This window comes from Phyllostomus hastatus, unplaced genomic scaffold (assembly GCF_019186645.2).
Source record: "Phyllostomus hastatus isolate PE091 unplaced genomic scaffold, TTU_PhHast_1.1 phas_scaffold_345, whole genome shotgun sequence".
Classification (NCBI taxonomy): Eukaryota; Metazoa; Chordata; class Mammalia; order Chiroptera; family Phyllostomidae; genus Phyllostomus; species Phyllostomus hastatus.
The window spans coordinates 14,560,560-14,579,365 of NW_025334024.1; the positions used below are offsets into that span (position 1 = coordinate 14,560,560).

Below are 18,806 nucleotides of genomic sequence, written 5' to 3' on the forward strand. Positions count from 1 at the left end.
CTTACTTATGTCTCCTTCGGTCACACAAGGGAAACCACAGCTGTGCTGGCGCCTGGGGGAAGTCTGTTTCTTTTCCCTTAAAAAAAAATCAAATACTGAAATCCCCAGGTTATACAGAACAATATTATAAAGTGATGTTAATAAAATGTAACATAGTATTCCTGATAAACTTAATAAAGAGAAAAAAATAAAATATGAAAGAAGCTAAAAAAATTATGTTAATAAAAGCAACCTCACTTATTATTGCTCTCACAACTGAAGACCTCTCAGGCACTTCTCAGACACGTAGTAGCAAAAATAACGCTGGACCTGGAGCCCTTTAAAAATTTTTATTGGTACTTCGCTAGATCACTTCTTGCTCCATTACTTAGGGGAAGAGAGAAGTATTCCTTTAAAAAAAAGTCCTATGAATACACACTCAATGCTTGAAAGGCATTTAGGGACCCTCCCAGCCCCCGCACGTTTCAGACGGAACCATGACTCACTGGCCCAGGTTATGTTATTTGCCCAAAGTCACTGCACTGCACACTGGTCACCTTTCTCTTGAAAATTCTTCCTCCCTCCTCCAACCCTAAAAAACCCACCAGCCTTTCTGTCCTCCAAACCAAAAGTGTGATGTGGCAAGTTCAAAGTTAATGAAAACCAAATTATAAAATAACTTCAATTATGTGGTCTTCCTACGACAATAGAAAATCTAATGCAAAAACATGGCATTCTTAACAAGTCGCATTGTCTATGCTGAGTGTACTGTAGGCACATCTCAGGCATGGCCTTATTTAACGTGCTCAACGGTCCCATTAGGCAGGTTGTTTACAGAGCCCATTTTTCTGCAGCAGAAGACAGAGGAATTAGTTACGTGCCCAAAACCACACAGCTGTGAAGGGCAGGAACTGGGATTCCAACCCAGGCAGCCTGATGCCAGGGAGCTGCTCCTTCTTTGAAGCCCAAAGAGCTACCTGAGTATCCCTCGAGACACTCAGGCATCCCAGCTTGAAGTTTTCTAGTCCCTGGCACCTAGTGGGTGTCCAAAGCTCCTGGAATGACCGAGAGCCCGTGGGACTCCCCCTGCCTCTCCTGCAGTGTCCCAGAGCAAGGCTCAACCGGGCAAGGTTTGTGCTGCTGGTGAAATGTACGTACAACCCTGTCTGTAAAGAACAGAAGTAACTCAGGTGAGCCCCGTCTTCTCAGACACAGCAAGCAGAACATCACCACCAGTCTTTCCGCGGCACGGGGAGGCAGAGGGGGACAGTGGGGTGGCGAAGAGCCCTCACATCAAACACGCAGCTTCTACGTGGTTGAGTTCAGAGTGGAAAGAATACCTAACCATTAGGCCTCAGTATTTTACCCCCACATTTTAGTGTGCAAGTTTTCGGTCACAGACAAGGGGTGGAGGGTCATTTAGGAGACACCTATATACCTACCACCCAGCTGCCACAACTAACACTTCACTGTGTACCTATCCAACCTTTTAGACACCGATCAGTGCAGTTTACATCTCCGATGCGTTTCAAAATGCATTTCAGACATCAGCACACTGTGCTTCCCCAAACATTTCAGCATGTATAGTATTAACTATGTTTATGGGGTTTTTCTTAGTATTTTATTATTTTAACAGCTCAATTAAGCAGACCTCCTTACTAGCAAAACACTGAAAAGGCCCCAGTTCCAGTGTGTTATTAGTATGAAATGTTTAGTTCAGAAATTATTTCCTTTGAAAAGTTACAGTAACCCACAAGTGCATGAAAGAAAGCTCTCCTAAAACCCATTTAGAATTATGGCCTCGGGTTCAGCAAGTAGAATAAACGCATCTGCCTTTGTCCTCAGTCCAGCGTGCTGCTCACCTCAGCGGCTGCTCCCTCCTCCAAGCTTGCCCAAACTCCAGCTTCCCTCTCTGCCAGGGGTCTTTTCTGGCCTAACCAACTGGATGTGATTCCTCCCCGCTCCACACTGGATAACTCTCGTGCACAGATCTGACAGCTCTCGCTGAGTGATCAACTCCGCTTTGAATCGGGCATGGCAATGTTTCCCAAAGTGCAGGCCGCGAGCCATTAAAGCCGTGCTTCTCAACCTGGGGCTGCACATTAGCATCCACAGCAAACCAAACCAGAACTGAGGGCTGGGCGGGGAATGCAGATTTTTCTTTTACAGCTCCCTGCGTTGGGAGTCATTGCATTAGTGGAGTAACAAATCAATGCCTTGAGTACTACACCAGCGTTTGTGTACAAGAGCAGAAAAGACAGGCTAGGAAGGACCAAAATGCAGCCATGAAGTAAGGATACAATTATTTAAGAGAATTTTTGTTTCAGTTATAAACACAAAATGTTTATAGCTGCTGGGTCACCAATGTTAAAATGTATCTCTTTTTGGATCATAGTCGACAAAGTTTGTGAGTTGAGAACCATGGCCCTAAGGAAGTGAGCACCGTGTCCCGTCACAGCAGGTGCTCACGGATGTGTGGCCTGAACACGGGGCGGGAGGGGAGCGGGACGCTGGAGGCCCACTCTAAAGGAGAGTGTGCTCCGCCATCAGGAGCATGGCTCTCCTGGGGACAAGTGGATCTGGGACTGAGGAGCATCATTTGGACGCAGACAGGGAGCTGGAGAGTGAACAGAGCAGACTGTAAGGAAACAGGAGTAGGCTTTTCGAGGCTGAACCCAATGTTTAAATTTCCACACTTAAGACTCCATGTTTGGATATCAAATCCTACTTGCACTCCACCTAGTATCTGCGAGGTCCTGGGAAAGACACACAGATGAGAAGAAACAGATCCTGCTGCTGAGATCTTAGAAATGAGTAGAGGGGAAAGACCACTACAAAAACGGACTATTGTACTGAGTAAAAGGGAAAAAGTGCCATTAATTTCTCTACAACATCAACCTCTATGACTGCGGAGTACGAGGAGTTGTGATGTGGGTCAGTGGAGTTTTGAGACACGGAGCCAGGGCCAGCTGCACATTGGGACTGCCACAATACGTGGATGCAAGCTGTACAATTATACCACGACAATTATTCCCCAGTGGGTCAACACAGGAAGGAAGCTCTGCACAAAACTGAGGTCGGACGCCACGGTGACAAGCAGCTCTGGAACACTCGGGCCCACGCAGGACATCCACTTTACTTGAATATGTGAATTTAGACGTTAAATTATGAACAGCCAAGCATTCAGACTGAGCTACTATACTAGCTCCCATGACAGGGGAAAAATCATGGGCATGCCCTGCTAGTACGTTTCTCATTCCACAAGTGTCTACTGGGGCTGGTGTCAGACTGTCAGACACTGTTCTAAACGCCAGGGATATATCCATTAAGAAGACCAACCATGGTCCCTGATCTTTTGTGAGACCAAAAATAAATGAATGAACAAGAAAATGGATAACTGTCAACACAGAGAAGTAAGCTTGGGTGAAATGATGCTGCAGCTACATCCGAGTGGATGGCCAGGGAAGGCCTCTGTGGGGACGAGACAGTTAGTGAGAGATGATCGTCGGGTCAGGAAAGTGCATTCCAGGCAGCGGAACGGCACGTGCAAAGGTCCTGAGGCAGGCACACGCTTGCCATATTGAAGGAAGAGAAAGAAGAAAGGCAGGGGGGTGAAGTACAGAGGGCAAAGGGGAGGGTAATACCTGACAAGGTGGGCAGGGTAGGTGGAGTCCAGGTCACAAGGAGGATTGTAAGCCACAGGGAAAGGTCTGGCTTTTATTTTTCAGGAGATGGAAAGCCACTGCTGGGTCCTAGCAGGACAGAGATATGACCTGATTTTCCTTTTCTCAAAGTCACTGTATGGAGCGCGCACTGTGCGGGACAAGGGTAGGAGCACAGAGAGAGTTCACACAGTGAGAGGCAGTGGGGAGGATGGAGAAAACACGGTGTGAAGGTGGAGCCAGCCGGACTCACTGACGGGGTGGCTGCAGCTGAAAGAGTGGCTCACAAACAATTCCCTGCTCTTGGGCTTCGCAGAACAAATGGCAGGCTGGCGGTGGTCCTAACCAGGAGGCAGGAGCCCAGAGCAAAAAGGGGTTTGGGGGTTACAGTCATCAAGACTCCTCTCCAGACCATGCTAAGTCTGAGCAAGCAATTACCAAACATTCAAACAGAAATGTCCAGTAAGGAGACGGACAGACGGAGTTCAGGGCTAGAGACACAGATTTGGGCGTCAGCAGAAGGCAGATGTTTAAAACCACTGGACTGAATTAGGCACTTAGGGAAAGCTATAAACAGAAAGAAAAAGGCGCCCGGGACAAGTGCTGGGGACTCCAACATTTACTATAAGGTAACAGAAGCAAAGCCAGCAAGGAGACCAAGAAGGAGGGCCAGGGAGGGCCCAGAGAGGCTGGACGATGGAGTCACAAGAGCCAGAGGGAGGAGGAGGAGAAAGGGTGGCGAAGGCTGCTGAGAGCACATGGGGCTAGCGCATGGCCGGTGGATTCAGTGACAAGGAGGCAACTGGGGATCCATCACGTCAGGGGTAAAATGTGTCGTTTCTGGATCCAGCAATTAGGAGGGGACATCTTGAGTTCACTCCCAAAGTTGGCGCAACTGAGTGGAGAGGCTGCTGGCAAAGAGAACTCGGCCAATGTGGCCTCAGGTGGGTGCCACCCCCCACCCCCGGGACCAGTCGACGTCTGTGAGCACAGGCTGCCAGCCTGAGGTCCAGGCCACGAGCAGCACCCCACAGCTGCTCCCAAGCCCCCTGCAGGAAACAGTGCCTTTCACCCAGTCTGGCCCATCCCCACCACTGCCCCTCCCCCTCCTGCTTCCTAGCACCCCTCCGCCACCTCCAAGGACCCTCTTCTGTCCCACACGGGAGTCGTTCAGCGTCACTAACCAAACCACGCAGGCTCTACACTTTTTAACCGTCTTACAGCAAAATGGCACCTTCCAAACACTCTTCAGCTACTGCCATCACAAACTTGCTTTCAGAAAAGACAACAAAGTGAAGGGCAAAAACCAGTGACTGTCGACTGCTGTCTGCTGGTCAAGTGCTGAATTCTCGAGTGACACCTTCAGTGGTCAGGACGGCCTGTGTTTGGAAGAGGCTGACACACCAGTTGGAGAAACAAACTAACACGTGACACAGATACCAGCTTGGTGCCAAATGGTGTGACCTGCACTCGGGACGACGATACCATCTACGACTGCAGTGGTGGGGAGAGCTTTCTGGAAAACCAGCAACGTCTCGCTACAGCATAAAAAGGCTGAACAGGAAACATGCTAGTCCTTCAAGTCTGGCTGGAAAAAAAAAAAAAAGACATTTTGCCACAAGCCCAAAGCCTATCTCAGCAATGTGGGATGCGTGCATCCAGATTACGAAGAAATGAGCTCTCACAATGACATCTGTTGGATTAATTAGCTGTGTAATTGGACTCCCTCCACCCTGGTGGAGATGGGCTTTGTTGCTGCTGTCTCTGACTTCCCCAGGTGAGATTTCAGCCCAGACGCCACGCTCCAAGGGGAATAAAGAACAAGCCAGGCAAAGGAGAAACACGCGTGACAGTGTTTCTGGGAGGAGTGAAGAGGCAGAAGGAGTGCCGAGGGAGCTCTGGGGTCCTTCGGGACCTAGAGCGCCAGACAGGAAAAGTCACCCACAGAAGAATGACTCAGGAACTCCTCACCTCAGAACAAACCCAGAGAAGCCCAAGTCTAAACTCTCGATAAACTCAAAGCACCAAAGGCTCACGAACATGAGTAATTGCAGCAAGAGAAAAGAGATGGAGAGAGCAGGGTGCGGATTCGGCACTGGACACAAAAGGACTGGACAAAGTACGGAATTCTGTCCCTGGAGAAACTGTTTGGTCTTCCTACACAGCAGCTGTGGCCATCACTAATGGGAACCCAGTCTGCGCAGAAATGGAGTCAGATCCTAATCCGAGAACCAGAAAGCGAACAAACACACACACAGGCAGACGCCTCCGGCCAAATCGCTCCCCACGGTGCTGCCTACACAGCTGGCTGCAGAGTCACACTCGCTGACTAATGTCTAGGACACGGAGGAAATCGCAGTCCCGGGACCCACGCCTCTCGGCCGGGCTGCCTGGAAGAGCCTGGGAATGCGCTCCCCAAGCTCCCTTTACCTTTAAATGATTTTCGAAAAGGAGGGAGGTGGCGGCAGAAGGGAAATACAGAAACACAAACACAGCAGACGTGGGAGGATGATGCTGGAACCACCTCGGCTCGGGGACTCCTGAGCTGGAGGTGAGCCTTGGGGGTGGCCCTGTCCCTCCCCCACCCACACACGCACAGGAGTGCCTCACGTGGAGCAAACACACGTGCTGCTGCTCAGAGAACCTTCCTGGCTCGTGACAGTCTATGGCTCCCAAAGAGTCCGGAGCGCGATGCGGCCAGCTCGGCGAGACGTGCTCTAATCCGAAGCCCGATGGGCTCGTTCCACCGGGGCGGTCTCCCCTGGGGCGGTCTCCGCTGCACACAAAGAGCGCCTGTCCAGGGTCCTCCGCAGCATCGCCATCTCATCCTGCGGGACCCCCAAAGTGACACACGCTCCCTTCCATGGCCCTCAGAAGGACCACAGGAAATGGGGGAGCAAACACCAAACCCCAACACTGTCATCCCACTGTCCCAAAGGCCCTTAAGACGCACCTGCATCAAGGGAATGGACTGAGGGCAATCTACCTGCGTGCACCGGGAAGACCACGCAAGCCATCACCAGCCTGGTGGCGCTGTGCTCTTCTGACAAGTGAGGGGGACCGAATCCTACTGGGAAAGCCTGGAGGTCATTCAGGGCTCTGTCCTCCGCTGTCAGAGATGTGCTGGCGTCACTGCACGGTGGCGGGCTGCAGGACCTGTCCAGCTTCTCAGGAGGAAAAAGGTGCAAAAGAAGTAAGGGTGTACACCAAAGAACAATTCCACCCCTGCTATGTCTGACTTGTTTGCCCCAAGTTCCAGGAAAAATAACCTTCTAACTGGGAGCCACACCTGATATCTGCTCACCTCCCCTGGAGAAGCCAAGGACACTCTCCAGATGGAACGAAGGTTCTGAAGAAAAAGGCACGTGGAATGCAAATGGAAACGAACGGGGACGGAGGGACCCTGTCACAGAGCGCGGACAGTGGAGGTGAAACATGCTCCCAGCACTCCCGGGACCCACGCCTCTCGGCCGGGCTGCCTGGAAGAGCCTGGAAATGAGCTCCCCCAACCCCCTCTCTCTTTAGAGATTTTCGAAAAGGAGGGAGGTGGTGGCAGAAGGGAAATACAGAAACATGAACACAGCAGATGTGGGAAGATGAGGCTGGAGCCACCTCGGCTCGGGGACTCCTGAGTTAGAGGTGAGCCAAGAGCTCGCCAAGGGCTCACCAAGAGCTCCCTCCACAAAACAGGTTTTTAAAGAACACATTACAGACTCATCAGCCCAAGTCCACATGAAATCAGCACACGCCAAATGGTGCTGACAGAGTGGGAGAAGCCCCACCCCCAGGACTCTGTGCCCCAGAGGCGGACCCAGGGAATGTTCCCTCACTGCAGGGCTCCACACCCGCAGGGGAGCAAGTCAGGCGGAGGCATGCTGGATGCTCGCTGGTCCCTGCGGCCAGTCCCCTGCCTTGTTCTGAGAGACAGGAGCACGAGGACCACCTGCAGGACTGGCCACTCAGGAAGTCCAGAGGTCAGCTCAAAAGTGGTTACAAAGGCCCGACAATCCTCAAGAACTAAGCTGCCACCAGGAAAGGCAGACAGGGAGACTCAACAGGGACAGCAAGTGGATGGGAAATTCCTCGCGCAAAGCCTGTCCCCAAGCCATCCCCGCAGACGAAATGGGCGTTAGGACTGTTGACCTAAGAGAGCAGACAGATAGGCTTTGGAGGCCCTCGTCCTGGGCCGGGGAAGCTGCCCTGTTAATTAACAGGTTACAAATCAAACACTCTCAGTAGATAAACATGTCTAACCTTCCAACTAGTTTGCCATTCACGGCATGAGGACATAGCCTCCAGAGAAAGTTCCCTGCTCATTCTCGATGATTAGCCCTGATTCAAATCTTCCTCCAGCGTTTCCTATTAGCATCCTCGGAAGGCAGACACGTGGGGTCTTCCAGGCACCACTGCCAACACTCAAGTGCGGCGAATTCCCATCACCTACACACACAGCAGCAGCAGAAGGCGCCCGGGAGCCGAGTGGGAACGAGGACACTTGGACACGCCCGGCGGGGCTGCCGTGGACCCGGCCGGCCACCCGACACGCACCATGCTCTGTGCAGCTTGAAAGCACTTCAGTCAAAGGAAGTAATGAAAAAATTATTGAAAAGCGAATTTTACCAAATAGCGCTGGAGAAGATTTCAGATTTCATTATAGAAAAAGCGTTTTAGTTAATGTAGAAAATGTGAAAATCTGATATGACAGTTTTCTATAAATAACAAAAATTGGAAATCATCATTTGAGGCATTTGTAATTTTCCTCTTTTGTTGGGAACCTCCGAAAAAAAATAAAAAGGTTTTACCCACAACGAAGCCACTTATCTCTCTTTATGTGCCTGTCAAGCCCACTGGCAGGACACTGGGACAGAGCTTCCTCACCACGGAGGGCGGGCCGTGCCTGGTACAACACAGAATGTCTGTTAAAAATGAATTTCGGGTAAACAGACATAGTAATTATATTTTATGGTACATATTTATAATAAAAAAATAACGTTTGTCTGAAATTCACAGTTAACTGGGTATTCCATGTTTTTACTTGCTGAATTTGGTGACTCTACCCAGAAGCCTCCACTACGGTATTTTCGGTGTGCCCGGGATCCCTACCCCAAGGCTGCTGGTTTTAATAACCTTCAACATTTCTTTGAGGAACAGATTTTCTGTCATTAAACATGTTTAACTTTCATCCCAGATCCTGGTCTTTTTAAAAAGAGTGCCGGAAACCTAACATTGTTAAATATCGAAGCATAAAACGACTCGGTACTACCAAAATGGGTTTTCACAGTAACTGCCTGTCCCACCTTTCACTTCAATAGTATTTATAGTTTCAAGTTGTTGAAAACAGAATAAAGAGCATGGTTCAAGTGCATTATGTAATTATTTAAAAACTCCTGCCTTTTCCTGACAATGTTTCTGACAATGCTTAATTACTCCCTTATAATTTCCCTTTCAAAACAAAAAACCAGAAGCACCTGTTGGGACTCAATCTATTCAAATCTGCCCTTGCAGAGCAAGTCGTCCCGGTCCAAGGGCCCGCAGGCTGGAAGGACTGGAAAGCGGGTCCCGCCTCTGCCCCGCTATACCCCGCCATCTTACTGCCGGACGGGGTTTACCTAGAGCAACCGTAGCACACGGAGCGATTCTGGAATGTGAAGGCAATGGAATAATGGCAGTAAAATTCTCCTAAGGGTTACAGACCACCCCTAAGACAGCAGATGGCATCCATGCAGAGAATTCCACAAGGGTGACTTATTCCTCCGCGTGGGGGTGGGCTGGAGGCGACTGACAGTTTGAGATTCTTCTGTCACCAGAAGATCTAGGGCTTTTAGCTTGAGAGGATTTGGGGGTGGGGAGGCTTACAAATACTTCGACAAAGCACTAGTCCTTAGATTTTCTGAAATTAGACCTCCTTGCTCCTCGGCCTGAGTCAGGGGCTGTGAAACAGCTTCCTCGGAATCCAAAAGGAGACCGAATCATCACCAGTAGCTGCAAACTGTTTATACTGAAAATACACAGTCACAGTCCTGTTTTTTCCATGCTATCTGAATAAGAACTTCAGAAAAGGGAACATTTAGGACTTTCAATATTTGTTCCTGGTCCTTTTTTTTTAAGATAAATGGTGAGACCCACAGTCTCCATTAAGGAACAAGAAGAAACTCGGGCCCTCTCCCAAGCCCCTGTCTCTCCTGGAGACTCCCTCATCCCAGTGAGCTTGATGAGGGTAATTAACCCAAGAAAGTTCACCCTGGGGAATATGCTGGAGAGAAACAGGGGAAGGTGAGAGGAAGAAATTCCATCCACAGGACTTTGCATGCCTTGAAAGGAGAACTGTGTCTCTCTCTTCCCTCTTGTGTTTTCGACAAACAATGGTGTGTGCCTGGACTGACCTAACCCCGTGGGGTGTTTGAGGGACACTCTACGAGGTGCAGAGAACTGGGACACTAAACGTGGCTTTTCCCATCCGGGAGAAAGGGTGGTTACTGAAGAAACGGTCAGAAAACCAACCATCCAATCTGAAGGAGAATGCAGTTCTAACTCACACAACACTCAGAAACTGAGCCCTGCAATGCCCACCCCCCCACACTACAGGACACACATGCCTCGTAAATTAAAGACATAACTGGGGCCGGGGGAGATTCTGAAGACGCTGATGAAGTAAGGCCAATCAGCCTGGGTTTGAGCTCCAACTCCAACAACACCAACTTATGAGTTGTAACTGCTCTCTGCCTCGGTTTCCCCATATAAATATAGGCAAATTAACAGATGTTTAAATCAATTAATATGTGTGAGACCAGGATAAGTTTCTGGCTTGTAATAAACACTGTCCGGGTGTTGGCTGTAATTTTTATTATTCTTATGGTGTTAGAAAAAGAAAGCTTCCCTGGGGAAAGAGAAAAGTTAGAAGCACAACAAAAATATACACAGACTGGACAGCACACAAATGAAAAGTTTCGATATGTTACAACACAGCACGAGCGGAGTTAAGGATGACCGGAAGACTGGGAGAAACTACTGTACGCCAACAGCGCAGTGGGGGCTGTGGGTCCTGAACCCAAGAGCTCTTGTAAACCAGCCAGGTAAAGGAACAAACCCAGAAAAACGCAGGGCAAAGGCCCTGAACAGGGAAGCTGCTACAGACACACAAATGACTGAGAAATACATAAAAAAAAAATGTTTACCCTACCTAATAATTACAGACCCGCATCAGAACAATTTTTCCAATCTGGAGTGTTGGTCACTGTGTGGGGTCTTGAGCCTCACCTAGTGGGGGCGAGGTGAGGGGATGGTCTTCTTCTTTCTGAAGAGTCAGAAAAAAGCGCAATACCTGCGGGCGCACACTTGGGAACCCAGCGGTCCCGCGTCCCGGACCGGCGCAAGGGCAGAGATGTGTGTGCGCATGCGCACATTTGCTCCCAGTCTCCAAACACCGCAAATAACCTCGGCATGCGTGGGTAAGGCCGGTCTGTCTCTTACTGTTTGTTTCTTATTATTTTTTAAAGATATCCACTATTTACTTTTTCCTAAAATACTATATATTACAAGATACTTATAAGCTGAAAAGACTTGACAATATTCAGTAAATTGGTAGCAAACAAATGAGGATTTCTGCTGTTTCCATGACAGTTAATAAGTGGGATACTATGCAGCCATGAAAGGAGTGAACTAGATCTACAGGTACTGACAAGAAATGATTTTCAGGACAAAAAGTTACATGAATAAAGCAAGCTGAAAGCATGTGTACAGGAAGATTTTTAAAGAGAATATTAGTATAAACAAAAAACAAAAGGGAAAAAAACAAAAGGATATAGTTTAAATCTAACAGTGATTTGCTTCTGGAGAAAAGAGTAAAAAAAGAAATTCCCATTTTAAAAATGACTGAAAAATAATTAAAGCTATGAGAAAGGGCTCAGGTCCAGTTGTGTAAAATACCTGTGCTATATGCAAAAAACAAAAAAAGGAAATAAAAAAATGCTGTATGGTAGGATCAGGATAGTATTTATTTTCTCTTTTACTTCCCTGGGGTTCTCAAATTTTCTACAGTGAACATATATTACTCATACTAATTATTTTTACCCTAAAAATAAATCCACATTTTATTATTAGCTTACATTTGAGGTAACATGTAATTCTAGTCTCAGAATAATGAAGAACACAGTATTAAAACAGGGACTGATCAATTCTTTACCATCCACAAAAAGCATTGAGGGAAAAAAAAAGTCAACACAAATACTAAAAGCTTTTGGAAAAATGAGAAAAGTGTTACAGTCAATGGCTGTAAAACTGGTTTTTCAACAGGCGGCATACTTAGTGCTGGACTTTTAAAAAATAGGCACGTCTAATAAGATTTCAATTTCGTCACGTGGCATCTAAAGCATAGAGCCCAAGGATGACACTGACACTGCCTTTTCGACACGAGGGCGTGTGCAGTATACAGTATATACTGCTACAGCCAGAGGGGTCAGGGCAAAGCTCGTGCTTAAAGCCAACAGGCTGAATGAATGTGTTGGACAAAATACTACTCACTGGGGGGACTCAGATGAAGGTGGGTGGGATGGCTCTGGACGGAGGTGAGGGCAAGAAGCCTCTGCAGCGTGGAGCTGCCTCTCACACTGCACACACGGGAAGTCGACGGCCCTACAGCCCTGCATCACGCATGGGCCGTGGTTCCTACGACAATGAAGGGTCAACTTTCTCATGGCAGGAGCATGCCGCCTATTAAAAAAATGCATGTATTCCCAGTTTCCTATGGTCCCCCTGCAGTTAACTGCGGCCAGAAATACTGCCTTGACTGCCCCTGGCTCTGCGCAATGACCAGGGGACCCACGTGTGGACTCACGTGCAGTCTCCCAGCCCAGCTGCAGGAACCCCGAGTCCCCTAAGCGCAGCCATTAAGCTGGGGAAATGAACTTCAGACCCCCAGCCGCTCCAGGAGACAGAGGGCATGAAGGCTAACTGCACTAAAATTTACCACAACATCTGGCCCTTCACACCTTCTAAATCAACCACACGAAAACATCCCCCTCCTTTCATTTTTGGTTGAAGGCACCAAGGAACGGGGAGAAGGCAGAAGTATGCACTTAAAAAAAAAAACTCATCCTAATGAGAAAACAAGGTTTGAGGAAACCGGTTCCAGAATGACAATGTGAACCAGATGACACTCACACCAGTGCTTCGAACACGCAGCCACACCAGGGCAGGGTGGACCAGAAGGGAGGGGAGGCTCACCAGAGGGTTTATGCTTGTTGCTTTCCAAACGAAACAAAGGCCACCACTCACCACCTATGGGCATGAAACGTGCAGCTGTCTCCCTGAGCCCCCACCTCATCCCAGGGCACCCATAAAGGAGCATGAAGAAATGCAGATGGCAAACCAAATATTTGACTTTCATATCTTCCAATTTGTTCATGCACCCAGTAACGAATTTACGGCCCTGCTTGGAGCATGAGCACCAATGAGTTTCTTGTCCATCGGGGAAAGAACTGAGAAGACGGATTCTGAAGTCATGCAGAGTCTGGCAAAGGGTTTCTTTCCTACTGTCTTCCTTCGTCTTGCATAAGCCTAACAGAATGGCAAAAGTGAAAGTCCGCTCTGCAGAGAATTTGGGTGTGTTTTCCAGCCAGTGCCGTATTTCTGTTTAAAGCCAAGCAGAGTTGGCATCTCCACGTCTGCTTGCCTTGCTGGCCCAAGGCAGCTCACATGGGGCCCAGACCCAACTCTGTGGTAGACAACCTTCTTTGTGTCTAATTTAAGATTAATATGAAACCTTTGGGCTTGGCCCAATCAAAGGAACTTCAGCTGGGAACTGTTTGAGTAATAGATTCTGGTGGGGTCTTAATCTATCTGCTCAAGTTGATGGATTTCCATTCCAATGACTCTCAGGTGAAGAAAAACATCAAAGTGAAAACCAGATTCTAATAGTTGGCAGGTGTGTACTGATCGCCGACTGCCCTTTCTGCACCCTCCTCCCTGAAGCAGAACACACTACAAATTTCAGAGAGCTCACCAGGGGCGCCACATGGCAGGGAAGGCCAGATAAGCACAGCAGAGCTCACACCAGCTCGGAACCGCACTCCGAGGACGCGGGACGGCCCGGAGGGGAGTGGAGGGCAGGGGTCGGAACGGCAATCCCCTGTCTTGTCCGTGGTTTCCCTTTCCGTGGTTTGTTCTCCACAGTCCACCACAGCGCAAGAATATTAATTGAAAAATTCCAAAAACAATTCATAATTTTTTAATTGCACACTGTTCTGAACAGCGTGATGAAATCTCTCGCCATCTCGCTCCATCCTGTGTGGGAAGTGAATCATTTCCTTTGTCCAGCGTGTCCATGCTGTGTCCGCTCCCACCCATTTGTCACTCAGTCCTGGTCATCAGATCGACTGCTGGGGCATCACGGTGCTTGTGTTCAAGTCGCCCTCATTTTACTTAATGCCACATCCACAACTCTAATCACAGTATATTGTTACAATTGTTCTCTTTCATTACTGGTTGTTGTTAATCTCTTACTGAGCCTAATTTACAAATTAAACTTTATCCTAAGTATGTATGTATAGAAAAAATGTTAGTATGTTCAGGCATCCACTGAGGGTCTTAGAAGGTATCCCTGGTGGATAAGGGGGGGCTGCTGTTGTCTGCTGCTCCCCTATTGCAGCCAAGCAAGAGCAGCCACATCTCTACGGTGGGGAGGGGAGGGAGGGTGGGGCCTCGGTGCAGGTCCTCTGAGACAGGAGCAGCACACACGGGAAAGCAGAAAGGGGCAGGGCTCGTGTTCTGGAACACAAGCCCTAATGAGAGGCATGTAAGTACCTTTTCTACACCACACTTCCACTCTGGCTCAGGTGAATCACTACAGAAAGAAACCAAGAGGCTGCCCGCTACACCACTGGACGGGGGCTGTTGGCCTTCTTGCTGTTTCGATCAATTGCAGTGTCTCACGATGGCAGGTGTGAGGATTGGGCACATGACCACTAGGGGCTGGACTGGAGTCACACACACACACACACACACACACACACACACAAATTCACTCAAGGCATTCAATTGTGAGCTCCTTGCAAAAACAGCCTGGCTGTCCAGAGAAGAGTAAACACCTTCCACCTGATGTCTGGGGCTCTCTAGCCTCCCCCCAGCCCCACTCCCTTAGACTCCCAGGAGACAAGGGGGAGAATTCATTGAACATTAGTTCTGATTTTAAAACTGCTCCCACACAATCATCAAAACTAGACAGTTTCAGGCAACAGAGATAATACCATTGAGTTTTGGGGTTGGTTTGGGTTTTTTGCAGATCAGTCCAACCCTTTCTCATGTCCAGATTAGAAATTATTTCACATTTTTCAGACAAATCAGTTTTCACACAGCAACATGTCCCAGGACTTATGATGCCGAGAGAAGTGACCCTGGGCCGGTGTGAGGTCGAGTGACAAACCGGAACGCTGCGCCTCTCCTTGCATCTCCTGAGACCGTCGCTCCCTCCTCCACCACGAGAAAGGAAGAGGAGGGGAATAAAAGCCTCGGCTGAAAGAGGGGGTGGGAGACCCGTCTGGAAGCCCAATGCCTCATTGCCGCTTGAGTAGGTGCAGCAGAGAGCAAGTTAGGGAGTCTCCCCAACCGATGATGAATACTTTGCCAGAGGGGTGGGGTGGGGTGGGTGGGGACCGGGAAGGGGTGAGTCAGGAGCACTGTGTGAGAAGCCTGGTGCCCTTCCCGGGTCAGCAGCATCTGGAGCTGTTTCTCTAGCAGACAGTAAAGAACTCGATTACATCCAGTTAACTGTGCACTAAACTGATTATGCATGTGCTGGGCTAATGGATTACATTAGCAAGAGGAAAAATAACATGCAATCAATCTCCATTTACTACAGGCCACACCAGGGCCTAGAGAAAAACTCGCTCTCAAACCACCTCCAGTCCCCACCCCAGATCCGTGGAGTCACGAAACCTGGGCGATGGAGCCCCCTCCCTGGCAGAAGTTTGTCTTGGTCACATTGTGAGACAAAAAGGCTGGATGAGGGCACTGGAATGATAAGCCTGTGTCCGTGTCACCAGGAGTGGGTGGAAAGGCTCCCCACCCCGCCGCACAGCCACAGCGAGCTGAGGGACATTCATTACCCAAGGACTAATGAGACCAGACTGACGACACAGGGAATTCTGCCCCAAATGTGGGGGCTGGTCGCACCCAAGGGTGTGCCGCCCAAATGCGGTGTTCGGGCACCTCTCCGATGTTCCATCCAGCACCCTGACACCTATGGCCCTTCTACCAACACTGACCTTTTGGAGCAGCAGTTTCCTCCATCTTTAAAAAAAAATGAGAAAATGAAGGCCAGGGAGGATGACATCCAGAGCTAGTTCAACAAAGCCCAAATGGAAACACGCTGCTTCCCTCACATCCACCCAAAACTGCCTCAACCTGTGACCCATGGACGCGGTTCAGGTACCAACAAGGGATGTTCTGTGACTCCTCCTGGTTGCAGGCCCTTCGGAAGCCACGCCAGGGGCCTGCTAGACTCTTACTGGAGGGCAGAGCATGGAGTTAATCACCACTGTGCACATTTTATAATTTGAAGGGCAATTTTTTCCTTGGATGGAAGAGGCTGGCTTCACGCCACCTCTAAACGACCTTCATCAAAGTTGCAACAACCTTCTGTGGCCACATCGAGCCCTTTGTACTAATTTTGCTCAGTCGGGCCCTTTGGAAACTTTTTTCCACTGGATTTTCCATCAGGTTTTCTTGACCACATCAGCACCACCCTGCAGCCAGTTAAGACCTCCAGTTTAAACTGACCGCAAGGAGCCTTTTATTTCAAAGGTGGCCCCAAACCAAGCCACCCAGTGAGGTTCTTGGTCACTTAGGACAAGGGGGCTGGCTACGTGGTGTCCGGACCTTCCCCACAGCACCAGCGGAGCCCATCCACACCACAGTCGGCGGTCAACTCCAGAACATTCTATTCCCACTGCCTCATTCCCGTTTGCTCCTCCTCTCCCTAAAACGGGTCCTCATCCAAAGTTACACAGCCCTCTCCTCAGCCTCGGAATGAGCAACTGTAAAACGCATCAAGTTATCAATGTCCCAGAGGCCTCGTGGGGTGAGCGCCAGAAGGCTTCCTTATCTGGAGTCTCTGTTGAAAATCACGATGAGCAGCAAGGGGATGAGAGTAGCTTTCAGGGTCAGCAGACACGGAACGCTCACTGGCCCAAAGATGTGGGAACTGGTGTGCAAGGAAAGAGGAGAGACCGACAATAAAGGGAGGAAAATGGAGAGAGTGAGGGCGTGGAACGTATGTAGGAGGAGGCTGGGCAGATTTATGGCGATTTGTACCTGATTGTTCATACTAAAGCCATTATGGGATGATTAGAGAAAAAGGTGAGGCTTTAAGTCCAGTGAAAATCAATAGAAACGTCTGGAGCAATTCTGCCGTGCCAGTGGAAGGACTATTTACAGTGTCTGAGCACCTCCCTCTCGTTACCGCCCATGGACTGAGAAACAGACTGGAGGGGCCGGGGAGAGGCTGAAAGAAGCAGGAAGGAGGAATGAAGGAAGGAAGGGCAGAGAGGCCAGAACAAGAGGAGGAAGATGGAGAGGCCTGGGAAAGGGAATAAAAACAGGAGAAAGAGAAAGGAGGCACTGGACCCGAGAACACAAAAGGAGGAGAACAAAGGAGCCCCCTACCTGACCCTAGCTTTCCCCACTGCATTTACAGCCTTCTGGCCTACTACATAGTTATTCATTGTGTTTAATCGCCCATTCCCAACCCACCCAAAAGACCCCTGAGGGCGGGGACTTTCGTCTATTCTGTGCATAGATGCAGGCATGTGCCCAGAACAGTGTCCAGTATAGAACAATTGCTTAATGTGTATCTGTTGAATGAACAGACAGACAAATGAATGGATAAATGCACACAGCACCCAAAGGACATCCAGGAGAGAAGAGATTTTTTTTAAAAAAAAGGAAACAGCCCTGGCTGGCATAGCTCAGTGGATTGAGCGGCTGAGAACCAAAGCATCGCAGGTTCCATTCCCAGTCAGGGAACATGCCTGGGTTCAGGCCACAGCCCCCAGCAACCGCACATTGATGTTTCCCTCTCTCTCTCTTTCTCCCTCCCTTCCCTCTCTAAAATAAATAAATAAATTCTTAAGAAAAATAAAATAAAATAAAAATTAAAAAGGAAACAATGAGATGGGATGAGTGAGAGGAGCAGGAGAGGGGAAACACAGGGGCACCAAGGTGCACGAAAGCCAGGACGAGGGAAACAGCAACTGTAAGGAAAAAGGCGACTGTAAAGACGGCTGAGGGGTAAGAAGAATAGTGTGATAGTACTGGGCTGCTGAAAATAAAACCTGCCCCTCCAAAATGGGGCACCACAAAGAGAACCTTCAGGTACCAGCTGAACTCTGCCACCACACTGCAGCTGCAGGAGGAAGCAAATGTCAACACCAGGTCGCCGTCCAGCCAGCAACCCGCCACGGTGCAGGCTGCGCACCCACCCCAGCCCTCGTCATCATTCAGGGAGCTGCCCACTGCTTCAGGAGACAGCCTGGGTCTTACCTTGTACAATTTCAGGCTGGCCTCGTGCCTGGAGTTGACCGTGTGCAGCCGCAGCTTCTCCAAGCTGTTCGTGTAGTAGTCACAGGCGTTGCACTTGAGGTGCACGGGGTTGCCGATGGCCACACACTTGAGCCGCCACTCGTTGGCTTTGCCACCCTCCTTGATGTGGGCCACCAGCTGGTACTTCTGCACGTGCTTGTCCGTCTTGCAGTGCAGCTGGAAGTTGGCCTTGAGCTGGGTGTTGTAGCGGCAGAGCTTACACTGGTAGGAGTCCCCCATCACGGCTTTCCACTCATCCTCCGGGAGGCTGCGCTCCACATTCATGTGCAGCCCCAGCATGTCCAGGTTGTCTGTGGTGAACTTGTTGCAGACGGCACACTGGAAGAGCTTCAGCGACGGGTCGTTGGTCTGGATGAAGCTCTCGCCCAGGTTCATCAGCTCCTCCGACACCAGCTGCCCGCCCCCGAGGCGCATGTCTAGGGGGATCTCACCGCCCACTGTGGGGAAAGAGGAGAAAAGAGAATCAGGGGTCAGGCTCACAGCTGCAGCCATAATGGAGGCACCTCCCTTCCTTCCCCTCCCCTCAGCATGGGTTCAAGGAAAAAAAAAGATCTTATTTCCAGTGTTGCA

General features: G+C 49.5%; 1 protein-coding gene across 2 annotated transcripts in view; it reads right to left on the bottom strand.

The window, feature by feature from the left end:
- Positions 1-18,806, bottom strand: part of ZFHX3 (zinc finger homeobox 3) — a 233,856-nt gene that overhangs the window by 132,812 nt on the left and 82,238 nt on the right. For both annotated transcript variants that reach the window (XM_045818414.1, XM_045818415.1), the window contains one exon: positions 18,177-18,673. In XM_045818414.1, the coding sequence (XP_045674370.1) occupies positions 18,177-18,673 (497 nt within the window). The remainder of the gene's footprint in view (positions 1-18,176; positions 18,674-18,806) is intronic.